At 43.8% G+C, this 22,801-nt stretch overlaps 1 protein-coding gene across 4 annotated transcripts in view; it reads left to right on the plus strand.

Annotated features, from left to right (window-relative positions):
• Positions 1-3,022: 3,022 nt before the first annotated feature.
• Lamb1 (laminin subunit beta 1) overlaps positions 3,023-22,801 on the plus strand; it is a 74,570-nt gene continuing 54,791 nt past the window's right edge. Inside the window, exons 1-9 of one of the 4 annotated variants that reach the window (XM_048339792.1) lie at positions 3,023-3,261; positions 3,620-3,747; positions 4,817-4,992; positions 7,588-7,723; positions 10,637-10,710; positions 13,515-13,703; positions 13,795-13,858; positions 18,988-19,190; positions 21,893-22,013. In XM_048339792.1, coding sequence (XP_048195749.1) covers positions 3,708-3,747; positions 4,817-4,992; positions 7,588-7,723; positions 10,637-10,710; positions 13,515-13,703; positions 13,795-13,858; positions 18,988-19,190; positions 21,893-22,013 — 1,003 coding nt within the window. In that variant the 5' untranslated portion in view covers positions 3,023-3,261; positions 3,620-3,707. Of the gene's footprint in view, positions 3,262-3,283; positions 3,443-3,619; positions 3,748-4,816; positions 4,993-7,587; positions 7,724-10,636; positions 10,711-13,514; positions 13,704-13,794; positions 13,859-18,987; positions 19,191-21,892; positions 22,014-22,801 lie in introns of those variants that run through there. The other 3 variants (XM_048339794.1, XM_048339791.1, XM_048339793.1) reach the window with 3 other exon arrangements.

Below are 22,801 nucleotides of genomic sequence, written 5' to 3' on the forward strand. Positions count from 1 at the left end.
ATTCTAAGGCTTGGGCACAAGTCCTTGCTTTGCTTTAAGAAACATTCACTGAGCACCTATTGAGGTGGTATGTAATGGGCCAGTGTTACACAATGTTTGGCCTTGTCTCACTGTCTGCTGGAGGAGATAAGGCTATAAACACATAGTTACAGCATTGTGTCATATATGCTACATCAGGCTTTTACAAAGTGCTGGAAGAGAGGCTCTTGTAAACAGAAGGAAAGAAAGAGAGAGAGAAAGGAAGGAAGGAAGGAAAGAAGGAAGGAAGGAAGGAAGGAAGGAAGGAAGGAAGGAAGGAAGGAAGGAAGGAAGGAAGGAAGGAAGGAAGTCATCTGTAAGTGGAGCCAACAAAGATGTGGGGTAGGTCACTAAGTTGACAATGTGAAGGATCCCTCTCCCAACCAGTAACGAAGAGAAAGCCATGAAAGTATAAAATTCATAAGACAATGGGAAGCCACTGAAGGAGGCAACAAAGGAATCAAGGTTGCAACTCTGAAAGCTCCTTAAGGGTATTAGGGAGTTGTTGACTGGGAATAGAAGGCCTGGAGGCAGGAACCAGAGCCCAGGTCTCCAGTAGGCATTCAGACCAGATGTGACTAGAGAGAAACTAAGGAAGGGAGAAGTATGAGGTCTAGAGCAATGGAGAGATTACCCATAGTTGCTGGGCAGGTAGAAATGGCAGGATTTTGCATGGGTTCAAGGGTTTTGAAGGAGAGAAAAGGTCAATGATTTCCAGGCTAAGCTGGCTTCATAGATGTGTGATTTGTACATTACACTCAGGAGAGTCCCATGCTAGGTTTAATGTCAGTAATAACAAAGGACATCTACATCTTTGTCCTGTTAATGATATAGCCAGGGCTGTTTCTAGTTTTTCTCTTGGAGCTAAGGGATGTATTAGGATGCCAAGAATTTAAATAGGAAACAGAAAAAGTCATTTTTTTCTGATGGGTGGGTGGTTCAGTTGTGCATGCATTTCACATACCTAGACATCATCACAGCAGAGACATTCAATAGCCTGTAGGAGATTGGATGTGAATCCCAAATTCCAGTTACAGGGTAGAGATACAAGTCCAGGATATAGAGGAGTGAGGACAACTGGATGAGCCTGGGGCTGACAGTGCACATATCAAGGAGGAATGGTAGAGACACCTTCAGGGTGCCAGAGAAGAACAAGAGAAATGGAAAAGGAGTCAAACTTTAGTGGGAAAATTTGAGAATTGTTTTCTGGGAGTTAAAAAGAAAAGTCTATGGAAAGAGGGTGTGCTCTTCTGAGGCGAGGACCACAACTAGTGGGAAAATGTCTACTGCACTCAATAACTAGAAGGATGGGGCAGTTACCAAGAACAATGGTGGAGATAGTAAGTGCCCTACAATGGCGTGAAGGGGAGGAGAGGAGGAAACAGAGAGAAGCAAAGTACCAACTGCCCTGGCAAGGGGCTGGGCTATGAAGTCAAGGGAGAAGAGGACAGGTGGGAAGGCTTGTTTTATTTTTTACTTAAGATGGAAGACTATTCAATGTATATCCTATGAAACTAGGAAAACTGAGGGGATGGGGAAGAATGATCAAAGAGGTGATTTATCAATCAGCATTGTACTCAAATCAGACACATTGAATGGTAGCCCCTTTGTGTAACTACTTAAAGAAAATAAAGATATGATTAAAGACAGATGGAAGAAACCAGGCAGGTTCTTTGTTGAGGGCACGCCCTCAGGGCATGAGAGATTCGCACATCCTAGACTTACAAAAGTCAACAAACATGGGACCAGAGGCAGATCACTTTATAAGTGACATACATGCTCTGTCCCCCTAAATGAAGTTTCCATGGCATTACATTTGCTCAGGAGCTTTGTAAGGGGAGAAGATGCTGGCCAGGGACAGGTGGCAAGGAGGGGGTCACTCAGCTTCAAGGAAAGCAGAGGCCAACCCTAGGAAGGAGAAAGACATACATGATGCTTGTAATGTGTGTGGATGAAACATCATAACAGGAAGCATTGGTCCAGATTATTACAAGCTACACAAGAAGAAAGAGGTTTGCCCTTTACTACCTTTCTTTTCATCTCTATAGACTGTTTTCCATTGCAGGTTACATTTTCACTACAGCACTGTTTCTAAGCAGTCTGGGCTGCCCAGCCAGCACCCAGGAGGATTCCAAGCAAGTGCTGATTTGGTGAATAATTAATGTTTCCCTCAGAACTTGTGTGTGTTTATAAACTCGTAGAACAGCTTATTTGATGGTCTAATGATTAAACTTCTCCAGGCCCATTTCATGGCAGCAAATAAATAAATAAATAAAAACACAAAAATAACCCACAACCAACTGACCAATTTTATTAATTAATTAAATTAATTTCTTCTCCTTGAGATGACTGAAAAGCAATCAGAAATCTCCGAAGGGACTAAGAACTATGTATCTCTCAATCCAGGCACCTTTGTTCAGAACAGGACTAAAGAAAGCCCAGGCTGGCTTCTAACCACGATCCTCAGATCTCAACCTCCTGAGTAGTTAGGATTACAGGCGTGAGCCACCGGTGCCTGGCCACACTGTGTTTTGTAAATTATAGAGGAAGATGTCTCTTGAAAGATCTCCAGCTTCCTGGCTGTGTCAATCTTTTCTTTCACGGTAAGATGGGAAAAGAAGCCCTTAACGACCCAGTCGCTCAAGAAATTGACTTGAATAAAGCCATCGCACGGATTGCAGTAAAAAGTAGATTTTCAAAAATAACCAAATCTGTTTGATGGATAATTCAGTGCTTAACCTCCTGGCACTGGCAGGCAGGTTCCTCAATAAAGGTGTGCGCCTAGAACGCGCAGTGAAGAGCAGCGATCTCCCTTCAAAGTGAAGACACCCGGAGCGCCCCACCCCAGCTCTGGATCTTTGGTGCTGGGGGAAGGAGAGGCTGTGGGTTGACTTTTGAAAAGAACAAACCAGACAGGTCGGCACTTTCTAAGAGGTTAACCCGCCTCCTCCTGCGCCAGATGAAGAGTTTGTAGCCTAGGGCACCTTTTCGTGACTCACGCCTTAACAAATGTAAATGCACTAGTCCGCTGTAGGTCCCCACCGAGCAGCCCCCCTAGCTGGGCGATCTGCACACCTACGTCCCAGACTAGCCCGGACGTCTCCCACCCCTCTGCGCCCCGGCCCGGGCTCTGGACGCGTACCCAGAGGCGGGCTCGCCACCTCCACGCGGGGAAATGGGAGCACTAAAGAGCCAGCAACCCCCACAGACGCTGCTATAAAACAAAAGAGGCACCCCGAGGGGGTGGGTCCTGGACCTCCACCCCCTCCTCCCCCTGTGGCGGCCTCCCGCTGCCCGCCCCTTCGGCCCTGCGTGTGCGCATGAGCAGAGGCGCCTCCCTCGGTTCCTCCCAAGGCTAAACTTTCTAATTCCCTTCTTTGGGCTCGGGGGCTGCCAGGAGCCGCCGGGTCGCTCCAAGCGCCGGGTGAGGGGAACAAAATCGCCGTGCGTTTTTGTTTTTTTTTTTGCCCCCCTCCCGCTTCCCCGGCCCAGCCCCCGCTTCCGTGGGAGCGGCAGGAAATTGTAGGGCCCCCTCTCCTCTTTCCTGTCTCTGAACATTTGCCTTTTTTTTTTTTTTCCCTCCCCTCCTCTACCTCTCCAGAAAGGACGCCGGGAAGACCAGGCCGTGCGCTCGGCGGCCGTGCGCTCCCTCCTTGGCCGAGTCTCCAGGGCTGCGGGCGGGACTGGACATGGGGCTGCTCCAGGTGTTCGCCGTCAGCGTCTTAGGTAAGTCAGGGGAAGGGGTTAGTGCCCTCGGGTAACGGGGGAAGGAAATCCCGAAGCCCCGTACTCGGGGTTTGAAGGGAACCTGGGAGATCGGAGAGGAACTGGTTGCAGATGACGCCTCCGGTTCCATCGCCGCTGCCCTCGCTTCGGCAGTGGCGGGGACGCCGCACGCGGAACGCCGGGGACCCGCGTCCCCAGGGCTCTGCGCCCCGCGCTACTGCGGCTCCCGGGTTCTGCACCACCCACTGCCAGTGTATGCTGTTCCCCCCCGCTCCCCAGTGGAAGGCAGGATCTCGAGGGCGGCTGGACTTGATTGTGGGGAGGCTGGGGAGGCACCCGGACAGCCCATTCCTCAGGAAAGTGCCCGAGCCCCGCTGGCTTCGCCTGGGAAACTGATTGGGGCCATGTGGCTTTAATTAACCATTGCTGTTTGCCTCCTGGTGGCACCAGGAACAGCTGGACCGAGTAAGCTTTTCTGGAAGGGCGAGGCGTTGAAGCCACTCCACGACTGCGGGGGTAACATTCGCCCCTTCCCCTCGGGGGAAGCGCCGCCCGCCGCCGCGCCTCACCTCTCCCGGGACTCGCTGGGGTTCCCAGCGCGTGCACTCGTGCACACGCCTCACGCTCACTCATTTCCACGTGCACATTCAGCAAGGATGCGAGCGGCGCCACGCGCACGCGGGCTCCCACGCGCGGGTGTGTTGCGCGTGGTGGCGGTTCGCCCCCGTGCGCGCCAGTCCCGGCACGTAGGTAGAGGCCGAGGGGCAGCATCTCCGCCCTAGCGGAGGGCGGCTCCCCGGGGCCCGAACAGCTAAGGCGCTAGCCTCGGGGGCGTTTTCCCGGAGAGATGCGCTCGGCTGGCCGCCGGCCGACCAGGATGACGCGTTGGCGTTTCTTTCCACATCCCTGCCGTCTCGTCCTCTCCTTCACTTGTCATTGCATCCCTTCTGGGTAATCGGCTTTTTCCCCCCTTTCTGAACCCTCTGTGTCCCCGCCTCCTGCTTGTTCCTTTTGTTCGGGCCTGTCCCCTATGTTCCTCGGCCCCTAACCTTGTCCCTTACTCCTGCTGTAGCCTTGTGCGGAGCCCGAGTGCGCGCCCAAGAACCGGACTTCAGCTATGGCTGCGCAGAAGGCAGCTGCTACCCTGCCACGGGCGACCTGCTCATTGGCCGATCCCAGAAGCTCTCGGTGACCTCGACCTGCGGACTGCACCAGCCTGAGCCCTACTGTATCGTCAGCCACCTGCAGGTGAGGGCTGATAGCCTGGTGCACGCGCCACCGCCACCGCCTCCTCCTCAGTTCCAGACCTAAGGGGCAGGCAGGCCCAGGGGACTCCCGACATCCTGCCAACAATCCCGAGAGGAAGCGCAGCCAGCCAGGGAGTCCTGGGATTAGGCTGGTAGCTTACTCACCCCCTGCCTCCATCTCAGTTTGCACAGTTGCATCCGCCAAACATTTCCTGCAGTCCTCCAGCCACACGGCTATCAGCATGGAAATTCAGGGATGCAGACACAGCCCTGACCCCGGCCCTGTGCCCTGCCCCAGCCCAGGGACTTCTAAAAGACCTGGGTAGTGGAGTCATTGTTAAATACACACATTAAAGATGCTTTATCTCCTTGGTTCTTTATTGAGTGGTGATCTCAGGTTTTCATCTTTGACTGGGTTATTACAAGGATATTCCAAACCATGATGCTTTGCAAGATGATTCCAGTCATTGAACCCCATTTTCTCCTGGCTTGATGCTGTACTCATTTATCTCCATTAGATAATTTAGTTCAGCAGCTTCCTTTTCCCATGTGCCCTTGTTGCTATGGTACCCTGATAGTGGAAGACCAAAATGAAATTTCAGGGAGTCACCTGCTTCTAAAAGTGGACCAAAAATTTTTAGATTTCTAAGGTTATAGTTATACATTCAGAACTAATCTAAAAGAAGACACAAAGCATAAACCATTCTAAGCCAGTATCCATTTCCTTGATTTCTAAAGAAGTGGACAGATCCTCTCTGACCTTTAACAAAAGCAGAGGATGTCAGTAAGAATATACACGATAATTTCCAAGCTAATTGTTCAGCTCTACAGCCCAGCCACCTGTGCATTTGCCCTTCAGTAGGACAGAGTGTCCTGTGGTTTGCAAGGGAGATGCCTTAAAATGGAGTCATTTTTACAAAGCAGAAAGTCCATTCTAGAGACATGATAAATTTAAAAAGCAAAGGAATGTGGTAAAGTGGATTCCACTCATTTGCTTCCAGATTTATACTGAGATGTCTAGACTGCTTCCTCTTGACTAGAAGGGAGATTATAATTAAACTACTTTTTTTTTTAAGTTCTGGTAATTGTTCTTCAGTATTAGTTTCCTTGACTACAAGTTAATGAAGGCAGTTGATGTTACATTTTCTTTTTTTTTTTTTTTTTTGGCCAGTCCTGGGCCTTGAACTCAGGGCCTGAGCACTGTCCCTGGCTTCTTCCCGCTCAAGGCTAGCACTCTGCCACTTGAGCCACAGCGCCGCTTCTGGCCGTTTTCTGTATATGTGGTGTTGGGGAATCGAACCTAGGGCCTCGTGTATCCGAGGCAGGCACTCTTGCCACTAGGCTATATCCCCAGCCCCTGATGTTACATTTTCTAATATTAGCGTTTCAATTTTATCTAAATGGTTGTGCCAACAGGTACTTCAGAGGTCCGGATATCCTGTAAATGAATCACAAAAGTCTGAAATTAGCTTTGACCAGAGTGCAAACCAGACTCTGCTTTATATTATTAACCATGAAATAGTGGTTACTTTTTACAGCTACCTGGGTCTAAAAGGAATAGGCATGTGTTTTCTCAAACAGTGGACATAAAATCTGACAGGGGGTACTTTTGTTCCAATCTCCCTGAATTGTAGTCTCTGTTATTTTGATGTTGTTGATACATCTTGCCACTAAAAGTCCTTTGGGTGGAAGTAACTAACCATGTAAATATAAAGGTAAAAATACAGTTAGTAGATTTTGTCCTTTTATCATCACTGGCCAAATTCTATTTACAAGATACTAATAGGTCTCCACATTTCAGTCTTAGTATCATTTTTAGACTTTACTAATGTGAATTCCAGAAAATGTAAGTGCCGAGCAAATCTCCATATAGAAAAGGAGCTATTAAATCGTGTCGCCTTGGGGTATGCAAAAGGAGAAGAAAATGCTTCTGACTCTTCTGCTGGGGTGACTGTGGTTCCTCTTTGAAGGAGAAAGAAAATGAAAGAGTTAAAGCTACTCAAGCCAAAATCTATCTTTATTCCAATTTATGCCTCAGTTTATAGTGGTCCCAGTATGATAGGCCAGCGCAGTACTGCCTTTCAGAGGTGTTCTGAGCAGTTTATAGGTAGTCCTACTCCTCATTTACTGCTAAGCAAAATAGAAACTAAGATATCCCAAGCGTTTGTAAATACTGCTGCTTAATGCGTGGTTTCTGCCTTATTTAGGTTTAGAAAATCAGGCCATGTGATTTGGATTTTTTCCTTTTTAATTTGCTTTATGTCAGCAAAAGTCTTAATACCTCGTCTGCATTTTACTCTAGAGTAAGCTACTCTAGCTATTTATTGAGATTAAGATTTAAGCCTAGAAATTTGATTTTGATTAAATTAGTCTCTTAGGAAACAATGCCTTCTTTTACTCTTGACCTTGAATTTGTAGAAAGGAGGGAATTATTTTCAGGAATATTTTTGACTCTTAAAGGGAAAGAGGTGACAATATTTTTAAGTGATTTGGGCACATCTGTCTTTTTCAAAGCTAGTGGTTTGATTTTTGGATTGTGGGCTTGTTTTTTTCATGGAATTACTCTTTAAATTTATGAAACTTAACTTGCTTTCAGGAAGACAAGAAGTGCTTCATTTGCAACTCCCAAGATCCTTACCATGAGACCCTCAATCCTGACAGCCATCTCATTGAAAATGTCGTCACTACATTTGCTCCAAACCGCCTCAAGATTTGGTGGCAATCTGAAAATGGTATTGCAGTTGGTGTGGGAAGTTTTGTGCAGTGTAACTGGTAACCTGGTTGGGGTTTACATGCGCCAAGTGTTTGTAATTCTCATTGGCTCCTCTTCCCTGTAATTAGTGTTTGACAGATTTACTGCCCCAAGCATTGACTTTTCATGGTAAAATCTGGTCCTCCGTCTTGAAGGTGTGATGCAAAAGGAGTACAGTTACATAATACGGCAGTGTGTACATTTCCTGTGATATCTTACACGCTCTTTTTTCCCTTCCCTATATCAGGTAGGCATATATACAATACACAGTGTACCAAAATCATATACAGTAGCCACGTGGTGTATGCCAAAGGAAATTCACCTAGAATTTTAAATATAATGTCAACAATAGAGTTTGCTTATCCTTGAATCATATGATCATACATACATAGCTTTTGAGCTATTGTGATCCACTGAGAGGTCTATTTTTGACCTTTATATGTTGAATAGTTATTTGGTTATAGTTACGTAATGCAAGGTCGCTGACCCAAACCTGTGGGAAATAACCGTTTGACAAGAAGTTTTTTGTTTCACAGACCTGGTCTCTACTGTCTCCCCCTCCCCCCACCTTAACAGTCATATATCAAGGAGATCATGCCCCTTTGTTTTCTGTGTTCTAGGCTCGTCTCACTCAACATTATTTGTTCACGTTCTGACCATTTCCCTGCGAATACCAATATTTCATCATTTCTAATCGCTATGTAGTATTCCATTATGTATAGGTACCACATTTTTTTGATACATTCATCTGTAGAGGGGCATCTTGGTTGTTTCCATATTTTGGCTATTGTGAGTTGTGCAGCGATAAATATGGGAGTGCAGATGTCTTTTTGATATCCTGAGACCTGTTGTTCAGTATAGATGCCTAGGAGTGGTATGGCTGGGTCATAGGGTAGGTCTATGTTGAGCTGAATCATAATTCTTATTCACCATAGAATGATATTTCTTTTACTTTTTCTTTTTTACCTCAGTCTACAAAGTGATTCTCTTCCTCTTCAGCATGGAGAATGCTGGGATTACTGTTGTGAACCATCACACCTGGCTATGGAATAATCTTGTTCCTTTTCTTCTTGGATTTTTCTTTCTCAAAATAAAAAAAGAGGAGCTGGGAATATGGCCTAGTGGCAGAGTGCCTGCCTTGCATACATGAAGCCCTGGGTTTGATTCTCAGCACCACATATATAAAAAAGGCCAGACATGGCACTGTGGCTCAGTGGTAGAATGCTAGCCTTGAGCAAAAAGAAGCTAGGGACAGTGCTCAGGCCCTGAGTTCAAGCCCCAGAACTGGCAAAAAATAAAATAAAAAAATGATGAGCTGGGTGCCAGTGGCTCACGCATGTAATCCTAGCTACTCAGGAGACTGAGATTTGAAGACCAAGGTTCATTGGGAAGGAAATTGTGTTAGACTCATCTCCAGTTATCCACCAGAACACTGAAAGTGGTGCTGTGGCTCAAAGTGGTAGAGCTCTAGCCTTCAGAGAAAAAGCTCAGGGACAGCACCAAGGCCTCAAGTTCAAGCCCCATGACTGACACACAAATAACTTAAAAATGAAAAAAGAAAAAAAAAAAAAGAAAAGCTAAACCGTAGTGCTTTATCAGTCTGTAAATCTAAATGGAATGTGCTTTGGGAACACTTATGACTGTAAATATTCTTAGGTTACAGAAATGGTACTAGTGTTGCTTTGTACTTCATATTTCATTTTCTCTTTTTGAACAAATATTGCAGGTTTTGAAGAGCTTGGAAGAGAATAGACGTACAGATGTTTAGCTAACATTCCACTAAAAAATATCCAGAGTAGTTTTGTAATGTGGCTTTTTTTTTTTTTACAATAAGTTAGAAAAGGTTCATTAGCATGATTATGGTGTTTTTCTTTAACATTCCAACTAACTCATGTCCGTCCCAGTGACCGCTTTCCTGCACCATCCCCTCCCCCCTCCCCCAGTTGACTTGGCAGGTTGCCAGCAGGAGAGATTATTTCTAAAGGTCCTGCTGATTTCCTGAAAATACACCAGGCTGTGACATGATTCACTCTGACACATTCCTGTCTTCCTGCATTTAAGACTTCTTTTGCTCTGGGAGATGGGCCTCTAAAGTTCTTCTAACTTCTGAAAGGTGGAAAAGTCTATTTGAACCATTACCGGTAGGGATGGGAGGAGGGGCTACCCACCCTGGAATTCCAGTGGCCATTTTAGCGTGTTGAGTGGGACCAACTGACCCTCAGGGCACAGAGCAAAAGTATGCTTGTTTGTTCAGGCTTTCCTCCCGAAAGAGAAGATGTTAGTGTTTGTTCTGGGCCAGTTTATTTATTTGACTGGTTCTTTGTCTCTTTGGCATTGTTTTTCGGCTGTGAAAATAACATTCAAAGCGTGCCCCATCAGGGATAGGTTTTTCTTAAGTTGGTGTGGAACTAACATGCGGTGGACTTGTGCTTTTTTTTCCCTCATTCGCATAGAGAATAGAGAGCGTTTGTGTGTTTGTCCTGGAATCGAGTCCAGTCCCTGTGCCTTGCACTGCAAGCTGACCTCCTACTGTGCACAGGAAGTGCCCCTCTTCCCTTTTTACAATTTGGCTTAGAGGGTTGATTGGGACAACGTTTGTCTTGTTTCTAAGCAAGAGATGTCCGTTCGTCTTGCTCCATGGAGGAGCTTGGGCTAGATCTAGTCTCATTTCAGGGAGTGAAACTTTGAGGGATTGTGAAAAACAGTGGAATCAGTCCAGCTAGGTTTCATCACCTGAATAAAGGCAAAGGATCAGTGCTACCAACTTTAGACTGCAAAGAGGATTTCTATGAAGAGTTGAAAGATAGTATAAGGAAATACTTACAGCTGATTTCAGCTGTTTCTTTTACCTCAGCATTCCCTTCTTTATTATTACTATTTTTTTCATGTGTAGGTGTGGAAAATGTAACTATCCAACTGGATTTGGAAGCAGAATTCCATTTCACTCATCTCATAATGACTTTCAAGGTAAGAATTCATACCTTTCCCACAAATGACCTGTGAGAGCACTGTATAATTTCCCCTGTTCAGAATGAATGTGGTCTAAACAGGAAGTTAAATCCCCTTATCGCTATAAATTGTGATAATAGAGAAGCTTTTAAAACATGAGCCTGAATAAGTACCTTTACCAAATACCTTATCTTCATGGCAATAAGTAGAGAGTCTCTATGTTAAGTCTGTATTCAACTACAAACTTATAAATTAGAGAGCTTTTAATTTCCCCATGGAAAGCATTGACTCCATCCCAAACCACAATAAAACATCTGGAGAGAATATCTCTCATCCCATGTGTTTATGTTTTAATACTGAGTTTGGAAACTGAAAAAGGAATATAGCTTTAAAGGCTTTGCAAAATTTGTGCAGACAGTTTCTGAAGAAACGTGTGTGAGCCTTGTTAAATGTAGATTCTTCTCACCATTTTTCTTTTTGAGATGTAAAATGACTCCAGGCCTGGGGAATGTCTCTGTACAAAGTCCCTTTGTTTCTTCTGAAGCAGCTGCCTGAAATGACAGACTTTGCATGGCTTAAAGTACATATTGGACTGCGTAAAACCCATCATTTGCTTATTGCTGCCCAGATGAAAATTACTTTTGACTAGTTTTCAGTAGGAGTTTGGGGTCCTATCTCCACTCTCAGGTTAGGAAAAGATGCCAGGGATAGGGTTAATCCTGTGGGCCAGGGACCTTCAAAGCTCCTCCTGGGCCTGCTACAAAAGCCCAGGAGGCCAAGAAGCAAGGGTGGGCATGGGAGTCAGGATGTGACTAGGATGGACATTGAACCATGCAGTTCCCAGGTCTGCCCTTGTCACCCTTTTCTCAACCCCAAATAGCCCGTTGTGGCTGCTGGGTGACAGGTTTACACTGATATCTGCTACTGAGCACTGAGTGATGGCTTGATTAAATAACTCAAGGACTTCTTGTCACTGACCTGGTGGTTCATTTGAAACTCAGCCCCATAACAGGGTGCTTCCCTCAGTGTTAGGTGACACCTATAACATTCAAAAATCATCTTTTTATTCGTGTTTAGGGTCTTTTTACTGTGAGGAGGGCATCTATCCATGCAGAAACATGAATAGTTTTGGATTCATTTACATTCAAAAGTGCTCTGGGCACAGATTCTGTAGTTGAATACTTATTTAAGAGAATACAATGGGCCAAAGATGGAATTGTGCACATACATGCAAAAGGTCAGGCAGAGGAGGTGGTGGCTGAAGTGAACTGTGGGTTCATGTTGCCAGACTGGGAGAGAACAGCCCTCAGGCTCTGGCTCCAGTGAGCAAAGCAGCATCTGTGGGGTTGGGCACGCTTGGGTGTGATCCCTGTTCTACCCCATCCTGGCGAATATGGTCAGAGCTTTGTCTTCCTTATCAAGAAGAAAACCAAGGCCTCTATCGTAGCATTATTCGAAAACCACTGTATGCTGCTGCATGCCACTCTGGTGGTGTGTAGTTGATAACGTAATCCTTTTTAGGAGTCCATAACCATGGAGATTGGTGGTACTATAAGCAGTAGTGAAGACAGGAAGGGGAAAGGCAGGCAATGAAGATGAAGGAACATGCTCATTTTTCACCCAAGCTTGTCATGTTGATGGCTGAATAAGTGCATTGGTTTTTTGTAGACTAGCGAAACTCATTCTTTCAGTGTGTTTTTGTATATAGCTAGCTGTTTTCAGAGTTTTGATTGTTAAGCGTTCAGAAGCAACTGTGCAGTAACATGAGGCCCAAGGAGGTTGATGACTAAGCAGAGAGCAGGACAAGCTTCTGTCCTATAGGTGAAGTATGTTGTTCTGGTTTCCAACCACTTCTTAACTCTACAGGAAATTAGATGATTTGGCATTGGCCCTTTGGGATTTAGAAGTTTCCAGAAGGGAAGGAGAAGGAAGCACTACAAGGACTGGATTTCTGGGCTTTTCCTCTCTGTTCCTTTTGACACAGAGACATGAGATGAGGTGTGTCCTTCCCTAACCCTCCAACATCTTGCCAGCTAGGAGCTTGGCCTTGTGGGAAAGCACATGCCTGCCTGACATATGTTAAACACTGGAGTTTCTCCCTCTTACTTTAAAGTCCTTAGTTTAATGCTCTGTCCTGTTTAATAAAGTAACATTTTCTTCTATTCCTGGATGGGTGAAAAAGTAACTTGAACATTTGTCAAAATGTGAATCTTTTACCTTCTTGGCTTTGCATCCTTTTCTCAGAGAAGAAAGCCTACATGTGCCTCTTCTTTTGCGTTCATATCTACTGCTAGAGTGGCTGGCTCCTCCAGCTTCTTAATTTCCTCTTATTTTCTCAGATATCACTCTGTATTATTTAGTATGGTTTAAGATGTTGTCCTGTACATTTTTTACATCTGTGTCTGTATCTCACTGGGCTGTGTGCAGTGTTTGGATTGTAGGTAGGTCACTGGTACTATGTGACAGTCAGACATCTATTGAATGACTAAATGAGGAAGTGAAGGAGTGAATACCTCAAACTCAGTCGTATTGTAGGCATGGTGGCTAACCATACCAGAATTTCCTCTTAAGGCCCATTTATAATCAGCTTCTAAAGAGAAATAGCTCAGTAATCTACCAGGGTGGGAAAAGTACAAAATTTAGAGACCAGACACTTTACCTGCAAGAATGGGCTCCATGAACAGCTTGCAGTGTCTGAAATCCAGCCATAGTGTGAAACACTGTGTGCAGGCAGGGCTTGTGGCACACAGGAAGTGACAATTTCATCTGCAATTTTGAAAAAGACAAATTAGCAATCAAGTCTCTTGTTCCCCCGCTTGCAGACATTCCGTCCAGCTGCTATGCTGATAGAGCGATCATCTGACTTTGGGAAGACCTGGGGTGTGTACAGATACTTCGCCTATGACTGTGAGAGCTCCTTCCCAGGCATTTCCACCGGGCCCATGAAGAAAGTGGATGACATCATCTGTGACTCCAGATACTCTGACATAGAGCCCTCAACAGAAGGAGAGGTCTGTTGGCTTCTTGGTTTTATATTCTAGTTGTTAGTCTATACTTTTTGATCATAGCTAAAATACCAATTCCTCTTATATCTATTTTTAGGTGATATTTCGTGCTTTGGATCCTGCTTTCAAAATAGAAGATCCTTATAGCCCAAGGATACAGAGTAAGCATGTTTCCAAATAAAAGCATAGATGGGAAAGAGCACTCACAAAATAAGTATTCCCTTGGAGCATACCACCCAGAGTCTAGGTATTCAGTACTAAATCCACCTACATTTTCTTCCTCTTCAGGACCCTGCCAGAAGCTTTTGAAATTACCATAGTCAGCCTTCCCAGTAATCAATCTGTCAAGAGTCCTCAAGCAATTATGTTGATTATGCTATCTTATTTACTTTGTTGCTCAGTACATTAGAATGCAGATTACACTATTGTAACAAAAGTGTCTCCAGGAATACAATTGCTCAGATAAAGTAGAAAGTAACTTCCTCTTATACTACATTATCCAGAGGGTTTTTCATAAAATAAAAGGTAACTCAGCTGCCACAGTTAAGCTCACCAGATTAAATACAAGATGGTATCTAGTTAAATTTGAGTTGCAGATAATTAATACATTTTTAAAGAAAAATGTAACGGTATACTATACAGTACTTTTGACCAGTCAAGGTGTTTGTCTCATGCATTGTTTGTGGTTAGTGTAACAATATTCCATGTAACAACTGGATTATGCTTTTACTGAAAAAGGATGGTTTAGCTACAATGTAAATGTAACTAATTATAGGTTAGTTTTACTTGCTAAATATGATCATCCTGGCTATAAGGCCACCCCTCTTCTTCAGTTTTTCCACGTGGTAAAGTTAAATCACCCTCAACATGTCCTCATTCTAGTCTGTGAAGAGCAAGCAAATTTCATGTCAAGAAACCTACCAGCCATAGTTCACATCTTCTAGCCAGTTAGGTAACTATTTTACAAGACACAGGGTAGTATCTCTGGCTTAGTGGCCATGGCTTCTGCTGAAGAACTTGGCAAGCCCAGGTGCTGGTGGCTTAAATGACTGTAATCTTAACTACTCAGGAACCTGATATCTAAGGATCATTGTTCATGGTTCAAAGCCAGTCTGGGCAGAAAAATCCATGAGACTTTTATCTAAACCAGCAAAAAGCTAAAAATGGAGGTGTGGCTTAAGTAGTAGAGCACTCCAACCTTGAACAAAATAAGGCAAGAAAGAACATGAAACCTTGGTTCAACTCCCCAGAACCCACAACAAAACAAACAAAAAAACCCATCTTGGCAAAGGACATTTATTAAAGGGATATGGAAAGAAAGAATACTGAGGGGAATTGAGAAATGTCAGCCAGGCTCAGTATATGGCCAAGAGTGTATTTTTGTTTAATAGAAAACTGAGGCTCAGAGAGTTAGATTCCATGCATGAAGTGTTGTGGCTATTCGGCGGCAGGCAGAACTTGAAGGCACGTGTTATGATTTGCTGTTCAAAGCTCTTCCCAGTGTTCACCAAATATGCCATTATAGGATTACATTTTCATCTTCTTGGGAAGCAGAATGTGCAGTAATTAAACTAATGGGCTTTCGAGACAGACCTGGATTTAATCCCAGTTCTATCATATTGCAGCTATGTGACCTGGGACAAATAATTTACTTAAAACTTTTTTTAAGTCTGGAGCAGAGGCAGGAGCTCTTTTTTTTTTTTTTAAGTTTTTATTATAAAACTGATGTACAGAGAGGTTACAGTTTCACACGTTAGGCATTGGATACATTTCTTGTACTGTTTGTTACCTTGTCCCTCATACCCCCCTCCCCCCTCCCCCTGTCCCCCCCTGAGGTGTTTTTTTTCCTTTTTAAATGGAGATAATATTAACCTTAGGGTTGTTGTGTGAGAAAATGAGTTGTTTTAGGGCTGGGAATATTGCCTAGTGGTAAAGTGCTTGCCTCGTATACATGAAGCCCTGGTTTCGATTCCTCAGCACCACATATATAGAAAAAGCCAGAAGTGGCGTTGTGGCTCAAGTGGTAGAGTGCTAGCCTTGAGCAAAAAGAAGCCAGGGACAGTGCTCAGGCCCTGAGTTCAAGCCCCAGGACTGGCAAAAAAGAAAACAATAATGAGTTGTTACACACAAATGGCCAACCCAAATGGCCAATGTAGAAGTAAATTGAAGCTTGCTTGCTGGTGTTGATATTGTTGCTGTCAGCTCCAGCTTGGGAATAGGATGGAGCTGGTCCTGGATGTTGGGAAAGGCAAGCTTGCCTTGCTGTGAAGGTTCCATCAGTAGAGCAGAGGCAGGGCTGATTCTTGCTGATTTTCCCCAGCTGTGTTTGGACCTATTTTTAACCATGGAACTTCCAAGCTTAGAGGATGGAAGAATAGAGGACAAGAGGTCCAGGGAATATTGCCAGCAAAGTGCTGCTTCCCTTCTTAAATTAATTTTACATGTGGCCTAGACACTAGTCTCTGGTTGATAATTTGCTCATTCATTCTATGGTAAAACGAATGTTTAATGGCATGTCCAGCACTGTTGCAATATCTGAGTGAATCATGAGGCCATCCCTCCCTGTTTCAAAATCTGGTTGTCAAAATATTCCCAGGGGCCCAAGACAAACAGCTCCTGCCTGAATCCCTAAAGGATTCATCTTCCTCTTGTAGGTGGGATGTGGGACTTTGGGGAAGGTGTTGCTGCCTTTTTCTTTTGTGTTGGTTCTGGGGCTTGAATTTAGGGCCTAGGTGTACTGTCCCTGAGCTTTTGTTCTAGGCTAGCGCTCTACCACTTGAGTTACAGTTCTATGCCCAAGCTTTCTTGGTAGTTTATCAGAGATAATACTCTTTTTTTTTTTTTTTTTTTGGCCAGTCCTAGGCCGTGAACTCAGGGCCTGAGCACTGTCCCTGGCTTCTTTTTTGCTCAAGGCTAGCACTCTGCCACTTGAGCCACAGCGCCACTTCTGACCATTTTCTGTATATGTGGTGCTGAGGAATCAAACCCAGGACCTCATGTATACGAGGCAAGCACTCTTGCCACTAGGCCATATTCCCAGCCCCAGAGATAATACTCTTGTGGGCTTTCCTGCCTGGGCTGGCTTTGAACCGTGATCCTCAGATCTCAGTCTGCTGCGAAACTAGGATTTACAAGTGTGAGCCACCAGTGCCCAGCTTGGTGTTGCTTTTGTAATTTTAATTTTCTTGCCTTTCTTGTTGAGTGCCATGAGCAGAAGTATCCACATTAGCCAGTCTTTATTTTCATGTACTTTGTAATCAAGGGAACAATGTTTCCTTAGTTGTCCCTGTCTCCCCTGAGGCTTACTTCAATGCAGTTTTCCTGGAGAACTGTGAGTGATGCCTGGTTGTTGCTGTGTGTGGTAGGAGCTCATGAGAGCCTGCTTGCTCTTCTAAGGTCTCCCACAAAGATCAGTTCAAGGGTTCCTGAATACTTTGGCTGCCCTTCACATGTGTCTTTGGCCTCTATTTAATGGGTGCTTGTGCTCACTTTGCCAGAGTGTTTTGCACATGTTGGCACTGATAACTATGATTCGGTTCAGAAGGATTATATTTTTTATTTTACAAAGAGCCTATTTAATGCATACACTTTCAAACCCTTCCACTCCCAGACTTTCTGTGATCTTTATTGTAAGTAATGCCTATATTATACAGATTTAAAGTTTGTATTTGGGTTTTGAAAGTAGCTATTGTACTGGGTACATTTGTCTTGATTATTAACTGTAAGTATGCACAAATGAGAGTAAACTTTACAAGCAATTTCAGGCTGCAGGCATAGTGAGAGGGCAGGTGGGCCTGCCAGGTCTCCTGGAGAGCCACTTCAGCAAGAACAGTTAGTGAAAACACTGGTATTGCAGATTGATGCGCTCTTGGTTCACCCAGTAAGTACAGAAGGTAGTTGATAGTCCAACATCTGGAATAATCTATGTGTACAAACGTAGAATGAAAGATGAAAGATAAGAGAAATTGACAAAGAAGTCACTTTCATGTTGGGAAAAAAAATAATTTGCCCTGACATCCTAATACTAAACCTCTTATCCTTATGGCACCATATTGATAAACATGAAATTATTTTGTAAACCTAGAACAAAAATCAGTGGTAGGCTGAAATGTTGCTTAAAGATGTGGTCCAGGGGTTAGAGCATAGTGTAAGTGGCAGACCCCTGTCAGCAAGCAGGAAGCTCTCAGTTCAATCCCTAATACTGAAACAAAACAAAAAAACTTGGTAAGATTTAGTCACCTGTAATCCTAGCTGATATCTGAGGAGGCTGTTATCTGAAGGTTGTGGTTGAATTCCAGAAAGGTCTGTGGGATTCTTATTTTTAATTAAGCAGCAAAAAGCCTGAAGTGGAGCCATGAGCTCAAGTGGTAAAGTACCAGCCTGAGCAGAAAAGCCAAGCGAGAGCCCAAGCATGGGAGAAAACACACACACACACACACACACACACCACCACCACCACCACCACCACCACCACCACCACCACCACCACCACCACCACCCCCCCCCTTCCTCCAGCCCTCAGTCCCCTAGATTGTAGTTAGTAGTGTTCAATCTACTTCAGTAACTTAGATTTCATTTAAGTGGTGGGAAGTTTCAAACAGCATTTTCTCCCCCAGAAATAAAACACAAAATCTGCTCCTGTTATAGTAGCGATGAGAATGAGGGTATTTTGATAAATCTTTCCCTACCTGAATGGAATTTCTGACATTGACACTGACACTAATTGCCGTGAGAGCCAGATGGCATTGCAGTACTTTAGATTAGAGGATGCCGGTGGGTTCTGGCAGTCAGGCAGCTGCATTCTTAGAGTTTCTCCACTTTCACACTTCTTGACATACATGTTGGCCTGCAGAGATCCATCGTGGAATGAGTGCTCTTATCACATTAAGGCTTCCAGTAACTGTCAAACTATGTCAGGCTTTCCACCTGTCATCAGATGACTATCCAAGAGGAATAAAGTTTACTAAAGTTATCTCCCTTTATCCAGTCTTTCTCCTGAAGAGAGATGATATATAACTACAGAATAATTCTTGCCTGTTTGATTAGACTTTTCTTCTCTCTCTCTCTTTTTTATTTTTTGCCAGTCCGGGGGCTTGAATTCAGGACCTGATCACTGTCCCCTGGCTTCTTTTTGCTCAAGGCTACCACTCTACCACTTGAGCCACAACACCACTTCCAACCTGTTTATGTGGTACTGAGGGATTGAACCCAGGGCTTCATGCATGCTAGTCTAGCACTGTACACTAAGCCACATTCCCAGCCATGACTTTTCCTTTGTTGGCATCCATAGATCTGTTAAAAATCACCAACTTGAGGATCAAGTTTGTGAAGCTGCATACTTTGGGAGATAACCTTTTGGATTCCAGAATGGAAATCAGAGAGAAGTATTATTATGCTGTGTATGACATGGTGGTTCGAGGAAACTGCTTCTGCTATGGCCATGCCAGTGAGTGTGCCCCTGTGCATGGATTCGATGAAGAGGTGGAAGGAATGGTGAGCCAACTTTCCTTATGGCTTTCTCCCAGACGTGGGTGATTCTTAGAGCAAGTTGAAGCTTTTCACCTCTCCTCTCCCCCTCCCCGCCCCCCCCCCCCGGCTTGGCTTTCCAGACTTACATTTAGCCCTTGCACCTTATTGGTGGTTAATTGCTACAGTTCTCTTTGAAGAGTCTCTTAGACAATGAGAATGTACAGATTGCTCATTTCATAGATTTTTTTTTTTTAGTTACTTGCTGTAGGCTATTGCCAACGTAGATATTTTAGTCATTAAGGATTAAGAAGTTGTCTAAATATCAATTGAGTCTGCCTTTTTGTTAGTGAAGATTAAAAAACCACAGGTATTCCGTCTTTAGACTGGAAATAGAAAATTAATTCTCATGCAAAGAAACTGGAAATTTTAACCCAGAACCTTGTGATATCATTTAGAAACCAAATGGAGGATTTCCCCCCCTCTCTGTCTTTTCCTACTAATTTTATTCCCTTATTACTAGTATTCTGTGTTTGAAAAACTACATTTTAAAATTATCTTTCGTTGTGCAAGGGGCTTCAGTTGAAAATGTCAGTTTATGAGTCTAATGCATCTTGATCAGTGTCACCCCTTCCATCATTCTCTATTATCTCTCCACACCTGAACCATTTCCTCAAAATACCTGCTTCCATTTTCACATATAAAATTATATATATATTCTAAAATATGGGATGTAAGTGATTTGCCAGATGTCTAGAAAACATTAGGTTATTCTGTCCTAACTTTAATTATGTGGTTTTCAGTTGTTTGTTATAGATTTATGATTTTCAAGCCAGAGAGGAGATTAGTGCAGGAAAAGATCCTCCTCTTGCAAGGAGACCAAGGAATAAGTAATTTGCTAAAATGTCCCTGAGTGGCCAAGCTCTGGTGGCTCACACCTGTAACCCTAGCTGTTCAGAGGCTGATATCTGAGGATCCAGGTTTGGAGCCAGCTGGAGTAAGAAAGAAGAAAGTCCATGAAACTTATCTCCAAGGAAGCATCAGAAAACCAGAAGTGAAGCTGTGGTTTAAAGTAGTAGTGCACTAGCCTTGAGCAAATAAAAGCTCAGGGACAGTGCCTAGGCCCTGAGTTCAAGCCCCACGACTGACCCAAAATAAAATAAAATAAAATAAAAAGCCCTGAATGAGGAGCCCTGTCCCAGGACTCCTTCCACTGGCTTCTGAACCTCCTTGGGCACCTTGCTCTTTTGCTGCCACTCAGCCCTTCTAAAGCTCCTGCCTCTCCAGTAGTTAGAGGTTTCTTGCAGGAACAATGGAGATATTTCTTTTTTTTTTTTCAAGGTTCAATGGAGATATTTCTTAGAGTTCAAAAGGAGGGATATGTCTCTAATCTCATTTTCTCCATCTTTCCAAGAATTCTGGTATTCACTTGGCAGTACATCGATCTGTATAATTGAATCATGTTTCTCTGTTTGTTGCCCTGCTTATTCAGAGGCCATAGTCTGCAGTGTGAGCTTTGGAACTACTTTTCAGTTTATATACAACCAAGGAGAGGATTGTAATCTTGAACTAGCTGCACTTCTGTCAAGACTGGTGTAAGAGAGGAGGGATCTGTTGTTCCCTCCTGAGTTCCATTCTTGTAAACTTAATTAAGGTGACATGTCTATGGGCATGTGAGTTGGAGAGATAGATGTATATAGCATCATTTGCTCTAAGCATGTCTTTCAGGGAAACGGTTGAAATAGTGCATATTGGGTCTATTGAAAAGCAAATTAATTTGTATCTTTCTCTGAGGTTTTTGTATTTTCTCACTTGAAGGCAAAAAAATTAAGTGGTTGGTTTTAAGGTTTTATTTGAGTTGAAAAATTTCTTCCAGGCTAGGGATATAACTCAATGGTAGAGCCTTTGCCTGGCATGTGTGAGGTCCTTGTTTCAGTCCCTAGTAATCAGAAAAGTAAAATAACTGCACCTAAGGTAAAAAAATAATAAGTAAATAAACAACTTCGAAAAGAGATGGTTATCTAGCCTACTGGTAAGACTTAGATTCATATGTGTTGGTTTCCAGGTGTATGCATGCATTTGATTCTGCATCACAACTTTATTTTTTTATTGTTATTTTTTTCTTTATTGTCAAAGTGAAGTGTAGAGGGCTTACAGTTTCATATGTAAGCAGTGGGTACATTTCTTATCCAACTTGTTACCTCCTCCCTCATTTTTCCTCCGCCTCCCCCTTTCCCTCTCCCTGCCATGAGTTGTACACTTGTACACTGCATCACAACTTCATAGATCTCTATTATGATGAATTTTTTAAAAAATTCCTAAGTAACTAGTTTTTCCCCCTTAAAAATTTTTTTTTAAATTTCAAATAGTTGTACAGTACAGTTTCAGTTTAAGGTGCCCATGTATGTGTATAATTCATCTTGATCAGTATTAACCCTTCTATCATTACTAATTTTTTTTGTATTTTTTAGTAGCTACACTTGTTCATTTGGGGTTTTCTCATGGCTTCCCAATAAAATGCTTATTGAGTATTCATTATGTGATAGGATCTATCTAGAAAGTGGAGGTTGTAGCCATCACTAATGTGGATAGAACTTGCTGAGGGAGGGAGCAGATGAAAACAAAGAGCTCCTCACTGGTGAGCTATAGATGAGTAGATGAAAGGGATTGGACTTGCCGTTCCATTCATGAATCTCTTCTTTGTTCTTTCTGCTTTTGTAACTCTCAAGGTACACGGACACTGCATGTGCAGGCATAACACTAAGGGCTTGAACTGTGAACAGTGCATGGATTTCTACCACGATTTACCCTGGAGACCTGCTGAAGGCCGAAACAGCAATGCCTGTAAAAGTAAGTCTTCGGTCAGGGGACATTTGGAATCCATTAGGACCCCGGTATCCATTTCTTGACTAGTGGTGCTTTAGTAGGGTGCTATTTATGGAGGGGAGAGAGTCACTCTCCTTTTCCCACCTCGATCCCTAGACCCTTAAGAAACAAATGATATACATCTAATTAAATTAACAGACATTAATAGTTATTGGGCAACCCCTGCATGGGTGGCACTGACCCAGGAAGACTGGAAACTTCTTTGACATTGTGCCTGTTTTTAAGATAAGCTGATACTAGGGAAAATGAAAGGGAAATCCCACACTGTGTGTCAATAAGGTCTAATGGATGTACAGTAGAGTTTTTGGCTTTGTTTCCACATCTAACCAGGTGTGGCCTCTGGCACAGTGACATCTCTGTCTTCCGGTGTTATTCTGGGCAGAGAAGTACAGTAGTGTGTATCACCTGTTCTCCCTCCTGGCTCACAACGATTCTCATACACTTTGCTCAAGGAGCACACCTGCCTTTGCCTCTGGTCAGACTGTTGTAGAAGTTCAGAACCCAGTGAGAGCTGGAGTGGGAAAGGCTTTGTTAGCAGATGGAACCAGCTGGCCTAAATGGGTGCTTAAGGTGACCCAGGTAGAAGGAAGGAGGAGGGTAGACATTGAAGATGCCCCAGGGAACAAGGTGAGTCCCTCTGCAGGACAGCCTGTGGCAGGGTCATGGGGAAGGGGGAAGTCAAGGCTGAAGTAAGCCCAGTTGTGAACAGACAGGAAGAATTGGTTTTCATTCCCTAGTATGAGGGCAAGGTG

Source organism: Perognathus longimembris, chromosome 2 (assembly GCF_023159225.1).
Source record: "Perognathus longimembris pacificus isolate PPM17 chromosome 2, ASM2315922v1, whole genome shotgun sequence".
NCBI classification, from domain to species: Eukaryota; Metazoa; Chordata; class Mammalia; order Rodentia; family Heteromyidae; genus Perognathus; species Perognathus longimembris.